General features: G+C 37.9%; 2 protein-coding genes and 2 pseudogenes across 5 annotated transcripts in view; 1 reads left to right on the top strand and 3 right to left on the bottom strand.

Moving 5' to 3' along the window:
- LOC145497896 (plasma membrane calcium-transporting ATPase 4-like) overlaps window positions 1-800 on the bottom strand; it is a 42,373-nt gene extending 41,573 nt beyond the window's left edge. The window contains exon 1 of one of the 2 annotated variants that reach the window (XM_081477772.1): window positions 21-798. The gene's annotated coding sequence lies outside the window, so the exon portion shown is untranslated. Of the gene's footprint in view, window positions 1-20 lie in introns of both variants that reach the window. The other variant, XM_081477774.1, reaches the window with a different exon arrangement.
- A 2,507-nt stretch (window positions 801-3,307) lies between these two features.
- LOC145497893 (plasma membrane calcium-transporting ATPase 3-like) overlaps window positions 3,308-19,613 on the bottom strand; it is a 39,016-nt gene continuing 22,710 nt past the window's right edge. For 2 of the 3 annotated variants that reach the window (XM_081477766.1, XM_081477765.1), the window contains exons 7-9: window positions 13,009-13,434; window positions 6,425-6,685; window positions 3,308-5,745 (exon numbers count right to left, since the gene is read on the bottom strand). In XM_081477766.1, the coding sequence (XP_081333892.1) occupies window positions 5,542-5,745; window positions 6,425-6,685; window positions 13,009-13,434 (891 nt within the window). In that variant the 3' untranslated portion in view covers window positions 3,308-5,541. The remainder of the gene's footprint in view (window positions 5,746-6,424; window positions 6,686-13,008; window positions 13,435-19,613) is intronic. The other variant, XM_081477768.1, reaches the window with a different exon arrangement.
- LOC145497956 (uncharacterized) lies at window positions 13,455-17,459 on the bottom strand (annotated as a pseudogene).
- Window positions 17,789-18,989, top strand: LOC145497419 (uncharacterized; annotated as a pseudogene).

Raw genomic sequence — 19,613 nt, forward strand, 5'->3', positions numbered from 1 at the left:
TGAGAGATTACAAGTCTTACCTTTCTTAAAATTTACTTTCTCCTCTCTTCGTCTTACTGTCGAACAAATTAAGCCAACTCACCAAAAGTGGGCTGCCACAACGAGACTTGTTTTTATGTTTTCAACCTTTCATTTTCTCGTTACCAGTGCTACCCATCAGGCGATGATTGGTACCCAGTTTCCTACCTCAGTCGTATAATCCGCTCGGGGATAAGAGGGGATAAGACGGGATTCTGAAAATAACAGCAAACCAACTTACATACTCAATCCTGGTGATTTCTGAACATTCCTTGTTTCATACTTTCATCGCAGTAATTTACGCATTGGGAAATAGGCCAAAAAATTCACATGGTCTGAATATATAAAGTGTAACGAATCGCTTATTCACTTCTATGAACTTACTGTTACCCGGGAGTATAAATAACCGGAGTGATAACCGGAGTGTTCTCCATCGTCCACGACCAGGAATTAGCCAAAACATTAGTTTATCTATGAGCCTATTCAAGGTGCTCAACTGGCAAGTGATTCGTGACCAAGGGGATGACTCCCACAAGGAAACCATTAGAGATAGATTGAGGTCTCCCCTTGGTGCTGGGAATCTTAAAATATTTCCCAGAGGTAATCCCTAAAATGGACCGTATGTGGAGGGAACTTATATACACCTCAAACCTGACGAGACAGTTAAAATGACAAGAGCTTTTTTGTGGGCGCATCAAGAAAACTGTCATTAGGTTTGTTAACGGGCCTTTTAAAACAAGAAACTGAAAGCTTATATCAAGCGCGAAGTTGACTCCTTTTGTTAAGGAAAATAAAGTTGAACTAAGAGGAATGTTTCATAGCGTGACACTTATCGCGCTTTGACACATTCTATCTGTTTTGAACAGAAACAGTTTGACTTTACTTTTCTTGACGTTGTTAACTCAGTACAACTGGTACGCGTCTCTTTCGCTGACGTTATTTGAGCAAATTGTGTTATACAGCAATGATTTGCAAGTCTTAACAAGTTTGCGTTTTCTGTACTCGATCCAAGGCAAATACACTTCACGCAAACAGAAGTCGTGCGAAAAAACATGGACCACACTCGGCCCAAGGCCGGGCGGTTAATGAATTAACTGCCCATGACATAATGGGTATTGGAATAGTACAGAAGCATTAAATGACATGCGAATGTGGATTTGTGTTACTCATAACGATAGTTGTTTATGTAACAAAGATTTCTCGCCAAATTGTACACACAGGGAGAAAGTTAAGGGGCCGATTCCCTGCAGAAAACAAACTGACCATTGGGCGAGGGGCGGGGGGCGGGGAAAACTTGTTTTAGTGGCCTTAAATTAACCACAAGAGAACGTCAATCTGTGAAAATACAAGAACTATAACTGTAAGCTACTGACTAACGATTACTGGACGAGGTTGCACAATGATTTGTCAATGGCAAGCAGATCAGATATTTGCCGAAGGTGAAGGTTAAGGCAGATAATTGATCTCCCATACACTGACAAATCACGATATTTGGGGATAACCAAGGTGGATAATCGTTTTATCACCAAGTTTGTTTTCATATTTACAGCTGACAGCCTGTTCACGGCTCAGGAAAGCGATCTGCATTTTTTTTACACACAAGAGTGGTTAAAATTCCACACGGGCAGACCATTATTTGTAGGTGTTTATTTGCGGGTAACGTGGTGGGCTTTCAGCCAATGAAAAGGAAGAAAAAATGCATCGAATGACAATCACCTTTATTAAGCCTATTTATTGAAGCTCCCTACATTTATTATATATTGCTGACATATTTCAGATCAATAATGCAAAGGATCCTAATACAGATACTTATTACATGTACCAAGTGTTGATAAAGGCACACTTAATTTTCGCTTAAAAATAATTCAAGATTTTCAGAAGAATCTTCAATCAAAAGCCTTGAATCATGACAAAGCAAATAAATAATTACTTAAAAATATTTCACCTTAATAGCTGAATATTGAAATGCCTGTTGCAACAAATGATCTTTTCTCAAAAATAAAATAGAAAAGTGTAACTGTAGCTATGTGGGTAAAATGCACTTTATTGAAACTTGGACAAGATGGTACAAAATAATGTTAGTAACGTAACCAGACACCAACGCCTACGGCCTAAAATTTAATTTGCCTTGTTTCACAAAACATTGAAGTCCTTAACTTTTATCAGAACACTCTGTTTCCAACGTTGATAATTAAATTTATTTAGTCATTATCCTGAGAAAACAGCTCTCTAGACACACGCGAGTTCTACTCCCAGCAAGAGAGAGAGAGACGGAGAGAAGTTCATAAATGGAAACAGTTAAAAATTGATGACACGCCAGTAACAAATATAAAAACGGGTAGTCTCTTTGTAACACACCCCTTTCTCCCACAGGGGGAATAATTAAGCCAATGCCAAGACATCTCTAACACACCTCAAACAGACTGACCTCGCTTAAATAATTTAAGAGTAGCAACCAATCAGCAGCTTAAAACCCCTGATGACTGATGACTTCTTGGAAGAGTGTCAAATAAATGAGACTAAAATACGATAACAGCAGGGACTGAAAGGCAGTAAATTCAATTTGGAGTAAACCACAAAGAGACATCTGAAGTAACAGCCACCTTCGTTATCATAAATACAAACATTTAGACATTCACTACCACTAACGTTTCTTTTCATGCTGGATAAAACAGACTTCAGGCTTTTTTCCGGACTTTAATGGACAACTCTGACATATTCAATTACCCATCCATTAAACAGGGGAAACACAAACTACAAAAATCCTCAAAACGTTCCTAAAGCCAGATTTAATTACCGATCCTGCACGAAACTGTCAAGACACTAATTTCTTGCACCAAAATGTTAAGCTTAAAATGGGTATGCTGCCTTTCTCTCTCTCCCCTCTGATTGTCGTATTCAGTCAGTAATCATGCCTTATGTATTGGAGAATCTTTGTTTGCAATATTTGCCTCATTAACATAAGCGATACAGTTTCTGATGGAGCTACAAAAACATAAGTTCTGAATATCGCAAGGGCACAGCACGATTAACTGTCCCAAGGAATTTGAGCCCGATGTATTGAATACTTGTTGTGCAACGCGGGTTTGAAAGCTCGAGATTTTACAAAGAATGTATGAGCTCATCAGCGCTTTTTCACCCAGAAATTTTGCAGTTTTTGAAAGGCAATTTCTCCTTGAATATTACACCCAACGAACCACAAATTTCCATCAATTACTGAGTTCTACAAGCTCTGTAAATGTTTGTAGTCAATTCGTGTCTAACGTGATGCCTTCTCTGTGCAAAGTCGTATGTTAATGAGGAAAAATGTAAACACTGACGTCAGCAAAGATTCTCCTATAGGCAACCTTCTAAACAACAATATTGATGGCAAGGGAGTAATGACAAAACTTGAAAGGGCTTTAAACGCAGTCATCATGAGAGAGTATTGCTTAGATGAGTGACACTATCTCGTCCAGTTACAACCTTTCTGAGATTTCTTCTCGCCTTATATTCATGTTCACTGCTGTCCCTGTCAGTTTTTTGGTGGCAAACTAATGCCATTTTCCCTCAAAAATACAAGGACTGCTAGCAAAGATTCAACAGTTTTTAAGCAGAGAACTGATTTTTCCATTTGAAGGGACTTATGAAGGGCTGTACAAACCATAGATATCCACAAATGTGAGCCAGTAAGTGGTGAGCAAATCGAAATTCAGTTAAAAGGAATTTTTTCAATACCAATTAATGAAGAAATTATTTTATACCTTGAATAATATATACCTACAATGACAAAAATGTATATTTCTTTTGTCTTAAAAAAGTCTTCAAAACTAAAGCGTCACTTCACTGTTAGGATATGCAGAGTATTATTTTGCCAGGTGAGAAAGCATTTTCCAAGATCAAGCAAAGATATCTACAAAAAATTAAATTGAAAGATTCTAGTTTTGCATTCTAGAAAAGGATAAAAATCCACAGCACGGTGTGTGAAGAGATTGGTGTAAAGTCATAAACATACCCACAAAACAAAACTGATTAAAAAAAAGCTGGAGCTGGAATTACTGATGGCCAGTCCAAGATACAGTGGCTGGACCGAGTAACATTAATTATCTACAGTTGTAACATCAGCCTACTATTTCAAGAAAAATTTATTGGGTATTGAATTTGGTTGCACAAGCAAGACTACTACTCTACATAAATCACAAGAGGCTATTGTTCAAAACCTTCTTCATACATTTGAAGTTCTATTGATACTCTTCTTGGTCACTTTGCGGTTTCTCTGTCAAATTTGGCTGTCAAAAATTTAGCGATATGTGTTATGACCAAGGTCACTGTGAGATATCTTATTTTCTAAAAAATCCATCAACTTTTTTTTTTTTTTTCCAAGATGTCTTGGGAATCTTCAGAAAAAAATTATGTGGTAATCAATCAAATTCACAGTCGATAAAAACAAATTCATTTAGGGAAGAGTAAATAATAATGAATAAATGAAGTCCCTATTTTCACTTCAAACATTTTATAACCATTTTACACCTTTACTGTGTGAAATGCCACTGTGGATACTGCAGTTACCCAGTGGGCATAACTGAGCCAACAGAAATACAGGAGACTAAGTTTCAAGTTTTTAAAATAATTTGATTTGGAAAATGCAAATAAACTTGTAATCAGTGGTTTTGTTGTTGTAAACTTTTTCCACAAAAATCATCACTTGAAGGTCTACTGTAATCTTAATAGAATCAGAAAGAAATCCACAGGGACAAAAAAGGCAAATCAGCCTAATTTACATATGCAAAAAGGTAATTTTGATTAGATATCAGCCCACTTACAATATAGTAGACTCGAAACAATTTTTCATCCAATAAATAAATAGCAATGGAAAACAAAACCTACAAAATTTGCATCTCACTAATTGGCATCTAAGTTTTTAAGTCACTACTTACATGTAAGGTGTTAGCTAAAGAAAGAATTCATTTCAGTCCACTCATCAGTGGATTACATTAGTCTGTTCCTACATAACTACTTTGAACATCAAAAGGGTTAAAATAGGAGAGGAGAATTTAAGCTGCCTGCAGGGACTTCCATAGCAATCATGATCACCTGCATAGATTAAGAAAATGTTAATTAAAGATTGTTTTATTTTACCTCAGGGTCAATAATTACGAGCATAATTACTCTACTACAAAGGCTGACAAGAGTGATTGATGACCAACAGAAGAAAAGTGTAAGGCTCACAATAGTGTCTGGTGTATGTAGACGTAGGTGTGCATTAGATGACTGAATACAGGAAAGATCAGCTTTATTCTAGTGCAGAGTAACTTAAGCCCACCCTGAAATTTTGTTTTTGGTTCCTAGGAGTAACCATAAAAAACATGAGTTCCAGATGACCTTGATGACTGTGTTATTGTCAGGACCAACTCACAGAACTTTTAAACACACTCACATGTATATTTACCTCTGTTTTTATAATATCTTCAATCATGTTACAAATTACAACATTAAAATTAGACACTATCGAGATTACTTTCTTTCATGTTTTGCTTAAGAGTTTTAGACAGAGCTTTCCACACTTGCATACCGCGGTATTGTGCCAGCTCCAGTATCAGTGCCATCCATGGCAGAAGGATACTGAGAATCATCATACACCATTGCCGTACGTACAGGAGCTAGCAAGGAATTGAACACTGCAGGAGATGCAATGGCTCGCTGACTACGACCATCAATAACGCTCCTGAATGCATTGACCACACGAATCTGAGTACAGATATGATAACAATAATTACAACACTAAATGGAGACATTATGAAACAACCAATTTAAACTTGCCCCTAAAACCCTGTAATGCATACAGTATTGCACAAAAGGAATGCAAACAAATTTTGATGCTTTTTGCAACTTTTCCGCAAAATTTGATGAAACAAGAATATTTCTGAGAAGTTAGACGTATTATCAAAATGGCTACTGTTTGAATCAAAACAAAATTTAGGGCTGCTATTTGCTTTTCTTGTTTCATGTCATTTCTTCTGGCCTTTAATAAATCTCATGCGTTGTGTTCAATGTCACAACAAATGGTGCATGCAAACTCTTCACTAGATTTATACTCTATTCCCAGATTCTACTGTTCTCGTTAAGGAAAATGTTTACATTCTGAAGAAGTTGGCACATGTTATTTCACCAAAAAGTGCAAATTAGCAAAAACCTTCAGAACATGCTTCACTTTTTAAAATGAAAGCCACATGCCAAAAATCTACAAAACATTTCTGATTGACTGGCACCTTTCAATTGTCATCATGTTTCATTTACTTTCAACAGTCTCTGTTTAAAAGCAAATGTTCTGTACCAAGGTGATGGAAATAACATTTTTGATACTTAAGAGCACATTGGATGGTACAAAAAAGAAATCAAACTTAATCTTATTTCTATGGTAACTTACTTGATGCTGTAATCTTGTCAGGCCACGTATCCAAAGTAGACGAGCTTTGCTGTCCTTTGGTCCATCAGGTTCTACAATCGTAGCAAGAGGAAGTTCTTTTGTGCCAAAACGACAGAGTTTAGGGAATGAGTTTTTGGGAATTGTAAGGACAAGCTGTCCCCACACCAGCTCAGAAAATCCTAGGAAGATACACCACATCCATTCTTCCCAGCCGAGGCCTTTTACATGGAAAGCTTTCCCGGTCAACTCAATAATAAGTATCTGAAAAACAACAGTGTGATGTATTACAAAATAGTAACACGTTTAGCTGAAGATGTTTGTTTAAAAGGTGCAAGGGGGAGACTGAATAATTATAAAAAATTTAGATGATAAGCCCTGGGGTTACACAACTTCATAAAGGGTCTTGGGTGGGCTTATAAACAGGGGGATTATTTCCAGGAGAGAGGAGGGGGCTAACAAGATGTATAGAATAAAACGTTTCCAAATAAGCTGATGAAACCAACTTACATCAGGATTAGAAGATGTTTTATCTTCTTGGGAACAAGAAACACAAAATTTAAGTACGGAAACAAGTATACATTTACCACAGGGCATTGCACGAAGCTTCCTCATAATGGCAAATATTTGAGGCACACAATAGACCTTTGATGCTGCAGTGTTTCAAATTAGAGAAGGTCTTGGGTTGATGATACAATTGTGACTAATTCTTCAACCAACAAACTTAAGTGCAGAAATTATATTTGCTTAGGTGTAGTATAACAATAATAAAAAATAAGTTTCCAAATAGAAAACATTGGAATATAATCTTTCCAGGTGAAAGAAATTACAGAAATTATTCTACCTCGGTTCTGAAGACAAAGACAAACACTGGTGTTTGCTAGTAAGTGGTAACCAGTTGCATAGGGTTATTTCCCATTGCTTTCAACCAACAAGAGAAACATACCAAGTCACCTGGCCAGGCAACCAACATTCGTTTTAGTGAAAAGCTTCAATGACAGAGTACTATAAGTTTAGAATATTAGGAAAGGCATTTCAAGTAAACAAAATGCTAGTTCCTGATCAAAAACGTGGACTGCAGATGCAAATATTTTGTCTGCTGGACACGATACAATGACATACTTAAGGACCATAACAGAAATGTGTTAACTTTTTCTGTTAGTGCATTAACTTCATGTAGAGGTGGGTGAGGGAACATATGAACTCCCTCACAGAGTAAGTGAAGCAAGTGGCCCTTCAATAATACTACCAAATTGCCTATTGCCCACTCCCCCGAGATTTTTTGCTACTTCTTGTGTTTTGGCAATTGCATACTCTAAGTTGTAGTAGGGAGTTATTGTTTGGCCGCAACATCCAAAACAAACATGGCGTCGTGTGTCATGGTTTTCTAAGAAACAGTAAAACACTGTACAGTACCGATCAGAAGAAACCTAACAGGGAACGCATTTGTGAACGGGTATAGAACAGATACAGAACTGGTACGAGAACGTAAACAGAAAGGGTACAGAATGGGTAAAGAACGGGTACAGAACGGATACTGAACAGAGATGGAACATAAATGGAACGGATACGGAACGGTTACGAATCAAAAAAATGGAAAAAGGCATTCTCAAAAACGCAAACTATAAGAGAACGCGTTCTTCAGAACGTATGTGAGTAAGTTATTGTATCAGAGTGCTTACCAAGGATTTGGAAACGATGCAACTTTAACCCATTGACGCCTGTACTGCCCGTAACCGCCCGTGCAAAAAACTCCTCCATTTCCCTGTGCCGCCTGTAACCACCCGAAAAAAGGCACGTTGGGACAATTGCTTTTCCTACCCTCCCTGAAGACTTTTTGGTTCTCCTATTGTTCTATTGTTCTTGAGGACAAATAAACCAATCAGAATGGGCTTTCTGAGCATATTTTTAGAGGACTTTAGGGGTCCTAGAAAGACGGTTTTTCTTCTTAAAATTGTGCGCTCGAAAAGTGCAGGTACTCATGGCGCGTTGCAGCCCAAACCTAAAAAACTTCCAAGGTCTTGTTTTCATTCCTAACACAGATAAATTACTGATTTGGGCTTTAAAATAGAAAGGAAAAATACAAATCAATGTTTAGGTGGCCTCAGAATGGAGGATCAAGGAGTACAGAGTCCTCAAAACTTTCTGGTGAAGAAGTTTTTCTTCCTACAACCGCCGAGAAAACATGAAGATCAGAGCGCTTTCAAGTAAGTTTTGATGACAGATCGCAGATTGAAAGCAGCTTTTTGGACTTCAGAAACAAAAAGGGTAATGTACATTATTACTTCAAAGTTGAGTTCAACTTTTGGAACGATTGGTTAAGCCACGGGCGTTAAAATGACTGCAAAAGCGGTCGGCCAAAACTCAAGCTTTCACATTAGCGTGAAGAATAATTTGAACATGCAGTTCATGCAGCGAAGCACGTCTGCGAAATTTGAACGACTTTTTGCTTTTAAATAGGTTTCTTCCACTTGGCTTGAATGAAAATTTATTGTTATTGAACTTCCTTTTGTATTTCTTTCATTTGGTTCCCTGTATTTGGGAATTTTAGGTTTAATTTACAGCGGCCTCCAGGCACTTTGTTTATTTAGTTTATTCGCTTCGTTGAAATATTTTTTGGAGTCTTACTCAGCTACTACAGAACTGCTGAGAAAAGAACTAAATGGCCACTAATTAACACAGCTGAAATACGACTGATCTCAAAATAATTCGCATGTTTTTGTCACCTTTTTGATTTACGACTTTCATCTTTCTTTCGCAGCGTCATAACATTTTCGTTGCGCGACGAAGAAATTACTCGATTTCTTGTTTTAAGATTGAGTTTTACATGAGTTCTTCGCTTTTATTTTTCGTTGTTTTCTCAAATGTTAGCCGTTATAGTACAAGAATGAAATTCTATTGAATTTGGTTTCGTATTTTGTCCTCCAAAGTCAATAATTAACTCATTTTCACGAAGTCAATTTTCTCAGCTTCTGTGGGACATTTTGTCGCACGGTAAAGAAATAATATAATTTCTTGTTTACTTATCAGTTTTACACGTCAGGTTGAGTTCTTTTTGTTAATATTTTTTAATATTTTGACCCTTCAATTATTCAACTTTAAATAAACGATGTCTTGAAACCAGATCTTGTGTCTGTGGTTACTCCGCATATGGTTTATTTTTGTGCTTTCACTCGCTCTGAAATATTCCAAAAAAACACCAGGGAATTAGGGGTGGGTCACGGGCAATCTCATTCAGGCATCAATGGGTTAAATACCAGCCTGGCGATCTTGAGAAAATGACAGAACGAGTCATCTTTTCTCTTTTTTTTTGTTTCTTTTACATGCACTAAGCTAGCATCTTCCCTGCATCTTCTTGTCCATTTTGTGTTCATCACAGCCATTTTGTTATTGTCAACAAGCCCAAGTTATGTCCAAATAAGGAAATGGATGCGTGAGAGACTGGGATTAAAAGGTTTCCGCATGAAAAGAAACAAAACAAAACAAAACATTGATGTCTTGGTTGATCTTTACTAGTTATTACGGTGATGTTCACCAACTTCGTGGAAGGATCGGCAAGGATAACAATCAATCTTAACTGAGCATTCGCCAGTGAAAATAACATCACTAAAAGTATCACAAAATGCTTGCTTCGGCTTTTTGTCAGTACTTTGCACTGCTTGTGCCCTCCAGCCGAGTTTCTGCCGCATTTGCCAAAAATATTTTTTGTCAATACTTCAATGTTAAATCTCACTAAAAGTATTTGTGTAAATACAAGAGCCGAAAGTTCGTCTTTTGCTTGCATTTTTTCATCGAAGGCGTTAATAGTGTTTGGGCAATCACACAGACTACTAGTCACTTTGTATCGTTTCGGAAAAAGACTTACTAACTGGCCTTGAAGTTACAATACCATCTTCCCGTATTTTTCGAGTTCCTGGACTCATATTTTCACCATGAAAATTTAAGTTTACTGTTCGTATTCTTTCATAAGTTGACAGTTTTAACCCATTTCATGAAATGTAAATGAGTGTCTCTAATCTTGTAAACAAGTTCTCGGAAACCTGGCTCTTCTGAACGAGTAGTTCCAAGAACGCTTACCGATGGAATGCTAACAAAACAGGAACAGAGCAGCACAGAACAGATCAAGAACAGATATGGAACAGATACGGAATGGGAACAGGAATGCGTGTGGAACGGACACAACGTGTTGTGTCAAGCTTTCTCTGTTAGGTTTCTTCTGATCAGTACTGTACTTAGAACTCAAACACATCTTTAAAGAGTTTGAAGAGCTAAGGAATAAGCATCAAGAGTACTTATGGCTTAATATCGTCTTTCAGGTTGCAAAAAGGTCTGAATCAAAGGCCTCCTGATTCACTGGCCTGAATACATGTAAAACAAAACTGCACTACCAAACACTACAGACAAGTTTATCATAGAGTTGTTCATCTACAAAATGAAAATATAGTGAGTTCAACCGAATGTATTGCTTATTAAATTAACATTCTCTTCTAGAGGAACTGCTTTGGTGTTATCAACTTTTGTGTTGTCATGTGTGTATGTTGGCAATTAAGAAAGATGAACCTCCATTGACACATACTCTGACGGCATTGCAGGGCTCAAAATAATGGCCGGTCAACGCTGTAATTTCTGGCCAGAATGATGACTTGACCAGCCAAAAACTCACCTGTCATGTTGACACTGTGTTATTCACTCTTGAATAAACAATCAAATCCTTAACTGTAAATCTTTATCTTTTCGTAAAAATACAATTATGACCTCTCAAGCAAAAAACATACACTCATGGGTATCCATTCGAACAGCCAAAAATCGTTTGCTCGCCATTTGTCATGGGCTCAAGATCAACAGGATGCCATTTGAATGGCTGGGGTTATCTGTTCAAAAAAATAATCAAAAGATGGTCTGTTTGTCTTGAAATCATGCCGTCAAAATGTGCTTGTAATCATGGCGCGTTGTGGATCAAATCTACAAACTTCCAACAATGTCTTGAAACCTGATCTTGTGTCTGTGGTTACTGTGCATAATTGCTGCAGAGTGAGCATAGCGAGCAAGCAGCAACATAATCAGGATTTAAGAAGACTATGTTGAACGGGGTACGAATTCTTGAATTCATCACTTTTTACCATAATGCACTGCATTTAACCAGAGTGCACCGTGCCACTTTTTACCAGAGTGCATTGTGCCACAAACAATATGAGGATGTCACGACGGACGTTACACTGCCCAGCCATTGTCCTTTTTTTGCGTGGATTTCAGTGGTTATGTTTTGCTCTGATTTACCTGTAAAACGATGTGAAGGAGATTGTGCTTGACTTTCACAACCCCTGCTTTTCTCCTTAAAGCAGTATGTGAAACATCTGAACGATTAATTGTGACATCTTAATTTTAAACTTAGTATTTCATTTCTTAGCAGTCTCCCTTCCTGGATCAAATTCTTAAATAAAGAGAAATCGTTGTTACTAAAGCTTGCAGAATAATTAAAAGAAACAAAAACTGTAAAACTAATTTCATATATGCTACGATCTAGTCCTTTTCATCCAAACATGAATTTAAGCTAATGCTTTAGCATTTTCACACATCGCGATGGACGCATCCTTGAGAGTCTGTCAACATTCTAGAGACATTTAATGCATACCAGTACAGAATTTGTTAGTTACATTTCTGCTCCTACAATTTCCACATCTTTTGATTTTCGCGATCTGGTTAAGGGGAGGTTGATGTGTATCATTTCATGTCCAAACATAGTTCAGATCACTATGTGCTTTTTTAGTCACAATCCCTTGTCACACCTCGTCATCGATGCGTCATCATGGATGAAGTTCATGCATGCAAGGACATATTTTAAGTTACACACTACTTTAAGAAATAAAGGTTAATGCAAGTCTTGGAACACGCAGGTAGATGAATCACTGTGTAAAATATGTCACTATCAACAGAATGTGCCGTAGCATTACTATCCTTTAGATACCCTAGTATTAATGGTGAATTTTTGTGCTTAAGAGCACTCTGAAAGATTTCAAAAAACATCAGGGAATTAGGGGTGAGTGGCATGCTATTTTATCCAGGCGTTGATGGGTTAAGTGAAAAACCTTATGGCATATGAAAGGTTTTTTATAGACACCCAATTTCACTAAAAAATAGAGTGTGGCACAAAGCATACACAATGGTCAGGCACTCAAGGAGTTAAAGAGTTGCAAATGGGGATATTCAGTTTTTTTGACAGAAAGAGACTGGAGCCACGAGTGTTATCATGGCAACAGCGCAATGGCTGTCATTTTGTTTCCTTTGTGATGTACAATTCTGGGGCCAAGTTTAAAGAACACCACTCTAATATTTCCAGAAATATTCTTGATTCGGTGCTTTACTGTTTTGGTGGCAATAACTTATGAAATCATCACTGCCCTAATTTACACAATACAAAAACATCAGTGTCTCTAAAATGAAATAAGATATTCTGAAACGGAAAATGCCATTCTTCTTTATTTTGAAAAGCTTTTCAAATAAGCAACACTATTTTTCATTTCACAGGCACTTTAATAGAAGGCAATAACTTTCCTGCATACATCTTAACAATGATAAGCAATGCTTACCTGCACAACAAATGTTCCAGCCATGATAATAAGAAACACAGGGTTATGGGTGATGCCAGCAAAAACATTTCTCTCCCCATGTACTTTACGCGAGTTGATTTCATTGAAGAGCTGCATCATGACAAATGTATTGAACACTATACTTGAATGAACTGTGGGCTTACAGCGTGTCGTTTCTAAGTAACCATCTTCAATGTCAAATAAGTCATCTGCCATGAAGACAAGGATGAAGAGGACTATCAGCTGATAGATGGCATGACCAAGGATATTTCTTATCATGGTTCGTGAGATGAGTGGTTTGGTGCGGCCATATGGTTTCCGTTGTAACAGATCTTCTGTTGGGGGTTCTGTAGCAAGGGCCAGGGACGCAAATGAGTCCATGATGAGGTTTACCCACAGAAGCTGTGTTCCAGTTAGAGGGCTTACCTACAATTTAAAATTAATCACAACAAACTCACCACAAGTGCTTGACAAGCACAGCTTGAGTAATACAGTGTAACTACTTAAACTGGGCCAACAAGGAGAAAACTAACCAATCAAAATGTAAACTGAGAACAATGGACTGGTAGCTTCTTGTGACAATAAGTGACAGTCTGTTTGACAAGAAAACATAAACACTATCGACCCCTCTGCATTATACACATTCTCAGAGATTCAGTCTTTGGTAACACATTATGATAATTACAAATCTCGCTCAAAAAATTTAGCTAGAAAACTCATTTTGCAACAGTTAAACCAAAACTGTTGAAAAGCTTACAAAATTTAGGGTTGAAACTAACGGATCAACAAATGACAAAGTTTCCTGAGAGGTCTGCAACACTTCACACTTCGTTGAGCTTTAAAACTGGTAAGAACTATTGTTTGTATTCTTCAACGTTATTGGTTTATTTGAGAGAAAGAGGGCAAAAAGGTCTGCCTTGTTTATACCAACTGTAAGATGAAAGACAAAATCATGGTGATGGAACAGAAACCTCCCATCATTAAACAACAATGCAATGTTCGTCAGTTTAAGTGTGATCTGTGTGATGAAGATCATGTTGAATGTTTGCATCAACACTTGCACCAGTGTATAGAGGAACATAAAGGATTGGTTTTAGGATGTCACATAATGACCTGTAATTATGAGCTAGATGACATTGTGACAAATTTCAGGATTTAAAAGAAGTGCCAAAACAGTCTGGACTGTCATATTTGTGACCTTCTTTGGGAAAAGGCACACTAACGCTTTTCCGTTTATATGGCAAAACCATTTACAATCCATTTATACCCGTTTAAACAGTTCATGCAAGCATTTAAACGGTTTGCTTATCTGTTTAAAAAAAGTTGAATCCGTTTAACACTTTAACGAAATTGTTTAAACGGTTTGCTTATCCGTTTAAAAAAAATTGCATCTGTTTAACGCTTCAGCAGAAACATTTAAATGGTTTTCTTATCCGTTCAAAAAAATTTGCATCTGTTTAATGCTTTAGCGAAAACGTTTCAACAGCTTGCTTATCCGTTTGACGCTCTAGGAAAAACGTTTAAATGGTTTGCTTATCTGTTTAAAAAGAAAGCCAGCAGCTCTTTAAGTTAACCCTGCGAGCAGAACTATCAAGCTAACGATCGCTCGATACTCCCGGAACATAAACTGCAGGACAACGGTATTTTATTTTAGTTCCAACTTATCCATGTTTATAGAAAGCGAATAATTGTCGTATCCTTGGACAAATGACGAAAAAAAAAGTATCCGTTTGTACAAAAGTATAGCATCGAGAGCTGATGAAGCCATTCATTCCGACCGTGATTCTGCCATCGATCTTGTTCAAAACAGTGCACTTTATCTTAAGATAACGCTGTCTTGGTTCACGCGTCATAGTTTTAAATCATTCGTCATAGACAACTTATTTAGTCAAAAATTTAGGTCATCGCTTGGTGGGATTGTGAAGGGTTACAATCTTTCAGGAGACGTTTATTCTTACCTGTTCTGTAACCAACCAGATCACACAGTCAAACGGCAGGAAGAGGATAAAAATAGTGTGCGCGCTCTTATTTGATTGTGATGTCACTTCCTCGCCTGCCCCGTATTATTATTTTATGATTACCGCTCACTGACAAAAGACTCACTCGATAACAGTCTCTTAGGACGACCTCAATCTGTTCTCGCTAATAATTCTATGGAATGGAGAGCTCAATTTGGAAGGGACCGAAAACTTTGAAAACAGCGACGACCTTTGTGACCTTCTTTGGGAAACAAAAACAAAAGGTGACAACCAGGTAAAAACCTTAACCATTGAATTCAAACTCCAAGCTCAAGCGATTAAAACTTTCGATATTGTATAATTATTATCTATTGCTTCTTCTGTTTCCTTATTAAAGAAAAACAGTCTTTGTTTTGCATCAGAGGCTTTGTTATTTTACCAATCGAGAGTTCAGAAACCGAACACACAAAATTTGTTGCGAGTTCGACTGATCGATTACCGCTTAAGCTGGATTGAAAATCTGTTCAAATTTGCTCTGTTTCCTACCCGGCTTATTTTCGTCAATTGAACAGTTAGCCGTACTTGAGGACAAGAATAGAACTGTTGAAAGAAGGACCACATGGAAAACAATATCCCAAAATAATTTCAGTATACAACTTCATTTATTTCATTAGTAAACGATGGTGTATGTAAAATAACTACATACGTAAGCATCATTTAATTCTCTTACAGCTTGGGTTTGAATTTAATAGAAAGAAAAGTAAATACTACAGCCAATTTGTTACATAGCATAGCACTGGTCAAGTTCAAAACAATGGTTAACTTATGGAACTGGTGCAACTAAATCTTCAGTTCCAGGCTTGCAAAACTGTCTTATTTCGCAATGTAAGTAGTTTCTGTGTTCGTCACTTAATCCTTCTGGGTTGATCTTCTGCGGAAGAACAGAAACAGGTGGGATCACAGCACCATCCTTCAGTAAGGCACACGTTTGTTCCGGGGATGTTAAATATTCTCGGCAGTAACCAACAACTGGTTCATCCTCGGAACATCTGAAGTGGTGAAATTTTTTTGAAATATTGTCCCAGAAAAGTACACCAGTCGTATGCAGGAACTATAACACGGCCATCTTGCGTCGATACCAGTTGGGCTTTGTTCACCCGTGTTGCTTGAGGTGTCCACCATTCGCAAAAAAAAAAAAGTTCATAAATTGACAAAATGAAACTGATCTTGTAGGCCTTTTTCAGGATTCCCAAGCAACGATCCAGACCAAATTTACTATGTCCAGCAATTAGCAAAGAGTACTTGATAGACTGGTGTAGTTCAGTGGCAATCCTCCATGCCAAATACCATAAAAGTTTTTTTTTTTATTTTGTCCGGCACAATTGTAAGCATGTAAGTGAAAATCTGTTTCCCTGAGGCCGTGATGTGTGAAAAAGTGGTGAACGTAACTAATGGTTGCATTGGCTCCTTTACCAACTGCACCAGCTTCATCAATCAAATAGTTCACTTGACGCAATACAGCTTCACACAACTCCAAAAATCCCACACTTTCTTGGGGTCTTAAAATAGATCAGTGCAGGTTGCATTGGGTTACTTGGAAAGTGCACTTGTTTTGCATAGTCAAAGGAGTAGTGCATTGTGCCACTGAATGAACATGGTTCGTGCATTTTGTTTAGATTCGTCTCCACATCTGTTTGACTGAAAGTCGTGGCTGCATCTGAGCAAGTTCTCCTGTAAAACTCTCTCTCGACCTGGGCGCAGTCCAAATGCTCTTGCTGTCCTTTAATACAGTCAGCCTTTTCGTGCTCAGGAAGGTTTGCGGCCCGTACAAGTTGGTGATGTTCTGTTGACATGTCAAGCATAGATCGGTCATGGGTTTTGCCACAACAACTTTCGGAGCAAAACTGATGCCAAAGGTCTACGAACTTGCCGTGATTAACCGCTTGTTCTCCAGAAGCTTTGCAAGTGGCAGTGTAGACGTGCCAAACACTCATTTTTGTCTCACTCAAAGAGAGCACCTGAACATCTTCCCACTTGAATCCTGGCATTCTCCCAGGTAGCACAAATGCATTCTCCTCAATGTAATTGGTAAGGAAATGATGAACGTTCTCTGTGATTGACTGTGGAAGGGTGTTACTGGGAAGTGTTTTGGTGTTGCCGTGAGTTCGCGGATGGATACCGTATCTCTCGTAATGCCCCTTGAGACGACAAAGTCGGTTATAACCGATACCATAAAGGTGAATGAACATCTCTTTGCAGATGGAGACAGACTGAAACTGATAGGTACACCTGGAACTTCTGCTTCTTTTAGTTCCAATGCAGTCGTTGCGGTTGAAGGCTTGAATGTTTGCTAAAATTATCAAGTCGAGCTCTCCACTTGTCAACTCGAGACAGTTATTCAGATTAAATAACACCGCTTCTTTAAATTCTCTGGAGCAGGGACCTCCTTTGGAACCACGCAAACAACCACAGCCATTGAGACGGAATTTTTTCGCTCTTTCGATTATTTCGATCGGAGTTTCTTCTCTTCCTGTAATATCAATGTCTTCCAGTTTGTCACTTTCATAAAATGCATGCAAGCAAAAGCATCATTTGTTGTCATGGATATTATGCATTCGTAGGGGAGAAAAAAGTTATTCATATTGTAATTACTAAATGTAGACGCGTGCTTCGCTTTATGTAGGAGGAGTTTTTAATAAAAGCAATTGTTTCGTAATGCCAGTTTGTCTACTTAGTCAGAAAGAAATGCTTTAAGGTCAGTACTATTGCCTCCGAATTGTAGTCAATCTGTTGTACTAACATATATTATATTTCTACAGATGATGGAGACATTGGAGGACACACTGTCAGCAATGGAGGACAACATGTCCCAACGACTAAGCAAGATTGAGCACCACCTAGATTCATCAGAAAAAGTGGTAAGTTGTTGCTCTTTCATGGGATTTGTGTAAGCTTGTCGTAAAACGGATTTTTTTAAAAAATTGCACCTGGATACGGAGCATCTTTGTTTTCTCACCCAAACAGGTCATACTGAATTGGACTGGCAACTGAAAATCTACATGTTTACTTCAGAAACGGCTCCATTTAAGGGACACCGTCACGATATGTTTGCTTAAAACTGTTATAAATTCACAAAATAGTTCCTAAATTTATGTAGTAAGAACTTACGATTTTTGAGCCTAACTTGAACTTTTGAAAAACTGACAGCCTGATGCTTTTTCAAAAATCCATATCGCAATCCGTTTCCATCCTCGCCATCGTTAGCTGTCCTCACTTTCAAATGAGTTTCAATCATTTATCGGGGCTGCTCTACAAAATAAAACCGCTATTGTTCAGCTTCCAATGATTGATATATGTTTTTAAGATTTCCAAACTCATGCTAAAAATGGTGACAGTGTCCCTTTAATGAGGGGGACCAAAGTGGCCCTGTATTCTGTAGTCGCTCTGCCACTGGTCCGAAACTAACAAGAAAATATTTCCTACTTTCCAGTTCACTGATCCAGTAATGAGTTTTGATGCACTTGCTCTGAACGATAACCTGCTGACCATCGACCACGAGGCTTTGGCATCCCTCAGCAATGATCCCATGGAAGAGTTTGAACCACTGCCTTCAACCCCACTGGCACCTACAACACCTGAAACGCTGACACTACCGTCATCCAGTTCTCAGGATGACACAGAAGTTGGCGAAGACATCATCCGCTCTTTAGTAACGCCAAGCAAATCGACGGGGTGAGATAAGTGTTAGAGAAGGAAACAGAGAGGCACTGGTGCCCCTTAAGCTTCTGCTTTTCTTTTTTACCTCAGAGGAGCTGAGCAACAGCAACACCGAGGGAACACACAACAAACGGCGGCTTGATGTTACAAAACTTCAAGCGTTAAAGGTGCTAGTTTTCAGCCGATTTTCCCCATGAATCTACCATGGAAAAGGACAAAGCGTGGAAATCAATCAAGGGCAAAATTAATTCTAAGCGTCGCCTCAGTAAACACATAAGTAAGCATGCCGGAGAAAGGAAAAATTAAGAAATTAAAGTTTGTAACTTAATTTTGCAAGTATTTTGTAACCATGGTAGACATCACTTAGACTTCAAAATTGATTTCTTTTGTTTAGTGTAGTGTAAATAAAGTTGAAATGACCTTATGCTATCTTGTATTTATCGGAATGTGTTCGGTGCAATTCAGCTGCGGTGAGCTAGCGTGGCCTGTCTATACCAGGTGTCACGAAAAACTCAGACCCCAAAAACTCAGACCCACCTTAAGGTTACTTCCCACCTTCAAGAGTGAAAAAAATCATTTTTTCTTTTATTTGCCTAAATTGAAGTTTATCATTTTATCTAACATTTACAGAAAAAAAAACTTAAAAATCGCAAAAATTGCCGACGTTATTTAACAAAATTTGTTTTCCAATAAAAGTTAATAAATAATGGTGTCATAATCTCATAAGTAGGTGATGTCTCGGAGGAAATTTCGTGGGAAGCGGGTTCCTATTTCATGTGATTTGCACATTTTTTTTGTGCATTGCGCGGTAGAGTTTCATGGAGAAATCTAAAACAGAAAGAAGTCCTTGGGTAAAATCAACGAAAAAACCAGGGCCAAAGAAGAGAAAAAGGAAAGGTTTTGTGGAAGAAAGGAAAAAAAGCCTCGCAC

The sequence above is a fragment of the Orbicella franksi genome, chromosome 9 (genome assembly GCF_964199315.1).
Source record: "Orbicella franksi chromosome 9, jaOrbFran1.1, whole genome shotgun sequence".
NCBI classification, from domain to species: domain Eukaryota; kingdom Metazoa; phylum Cnidaria; class Anthozoa; order Scleractinia; family Merulinidae; genus Orbicella; species Orbicella franksi.